This window comes from Galeopterus variegatus, unplaced genomic scaffold, assembly GCF_000696425.1.
Source record: "Galeopterus variegatus unplaced genomic scaffold, G_variegatus-3.0.2 Scaffold583, whole genome shotgun sequence".
Classification (NCBI taxonomy): Eukaryota; Metazoa; Chordata; class Mammalia; order Dermoptera; family Cynocephalidae; genus Galeopterus; species Galeopterus variegatus.
In genome coordinates, this window is record NW_007726694.1 from 239,053 (window position 1) to 240,786 (window position 1,734).

Here is a 1,734-nt window from a genome sequence, read left to right on the forward strand (position 1 = left end):
ACGTTTTCTCTGACTTTTTATTTGTAAAAATAGTAGAAAATTTATCCTGTGGTTATGTAAGAGAATGTTTTCATTCTTAGAAAATGCATATACATGGAAGGAGGGCAGAAAGAGAGAGGGGGAGCGCTAACATGGTAACATTGGTGAATCTGGGTAAAAGGTATTTGGAAATTTCTTGTAGTGTACAGCTATTCTGTAAGTTTAAAATTGTACCGAAATAAAAAGTGAAAAAAAGAATTACAAAAATCAAAGGAGAGGGTAAAAGGTATTTGGAAATTTCTTGTAGTGTACAGCTATTCTGTAAGTTTAAAATTGTACTGAAATAAAAAGTGAAAAAAAGAATTACAAAAATCAAAGGAGAAAAAAAAAAAAAATCAAAGGAGCATTTTTAGGTAAATTAATCCTCATTCCCACCACACTAGCCCCTTTTAAGAATAAATTTAATTTTTAAATAGATTTTGGGGTTTTTTAATATGAAAAGGCATTTTATTTTATTTTTTTATTTTTTTTTTTTGTCTTTTTCCGTGTCTGGCAACGGATCGCAACCCTCAGTGTTGCCCCCGTACCGGACCGGGGACCGGCAACGGGATCGCAACCCTCGGCGTTGCTCCCGCACCTCGCTCAGCCAGTGAGCGGGAACCGGTCTGTATGTGGGATCCGAACCCTCGGGCGGGAGCGCTGCCGCGCTTCCCAAGCGGCGCACTATCCAGTGCGCCACCGGGCCGGCCCTGAAAAGGCATTTTATTATTATTATTTTACCATATAGCATATTCATGAACACACCAGATTGCATTTTTTCAAATGGCAAATGAGGCACAGGATAACATCTCTTTAATTCCCCTGAGAACCTCATTGTCATCTGTCTTTTGGAGGATACAGTTTATGACAACGTCTGTGATACCGTCAACAAGGATATTGATGGTGCTTAGTACTAAAGAGCATTTTGCTAAGTTGTTTTATCATGGGTCTTCGCTCAAGGTGTTCACCCTTTTCTTCCAATCTGGTTTTCAGCACTTGATTAAGTGTTTCTTCATTATTTTGTGCATGATTTGGTCCAGGGAGAGGTTTCGTATGTTCATGTGAAATGTCCATAGAAGGGTGGTAGCATGCTATCATCCTGCCAACAGATGTCAAAGTAAGTTCTTCTTTGCAATTATAGTCATCTGGAAGAGAAGATTGTGTAGGTTTATGACAAACACAATATAAAGCTCCATTTTGGATTGGAAATAAGTGTTTTAAGATAGTTTCATGGTGTATTAAGATGCTTATCAGGTAGTATGAAAAAAGACGTTTTGAAGAGAAACTGCTTTTAAAATCTGCTTCTAGGGGCCTTGGGCAGCTTGTCACTGCACAAGATATGCATACTCAGGGCTGGCCCGTGGCTCACTCGGGAGAGTGTGGTGCTGATAACACCAAGTCCACAGGTTCGGATCCCACATAGGGATGGCCTGTTTGCTCACTGGGTGAGCGTGGTGCTGACAACACCAAGTCAAGGGTTGAGATCCCCTTACCGGTCATCTTTTTAAAAAAAAAAAAAATCTGCCTCTAGGCACACCAGTTTTTATCCCCACTTAACAGCTCCTTACCATGAACCCACCATCTGGTCTTCTAATTTTTGAATAGATTTTGGATTATTTTTACCCAGTTGTAATTATGGACAATTTTGTAGTCTGCCTTTTTTTTTTTTTTTTTTTAAAGATGACCGGTAAGGGGATCTTAACCCTTGACTTGGTG

At 39.5% G+C, this 1,734-nt stretch overlaps 1 protein-coding gene across 2 annotated transcripts in view; it reads right to left on the reverse strand.

Moving 5' to 3' along the window:
* Positions 1-886: 886 nt before the first annotated feature.
* The window catches only part of LOC103588526 (chromosome unknown open reading frame, human C15orf57), a 37,601-nt gene continuing 36,753 nt past the window's right edge, over positions 887-1,734 (reverse strand). For both annotated transcript variants that reach the window (XM_008570227.1, XM_008570231.1), the window contains one exon: positions 887-1,163. In XM_008570227.1, coding sequence (XP_008568449.1) covers positions 904-1,163 — 260 coding nt within the window. In that variant the 3' untranslated portion in view covers positions 887-903. The remainder of the gene's footprint in view (positions 1,164-1,734) is intronic.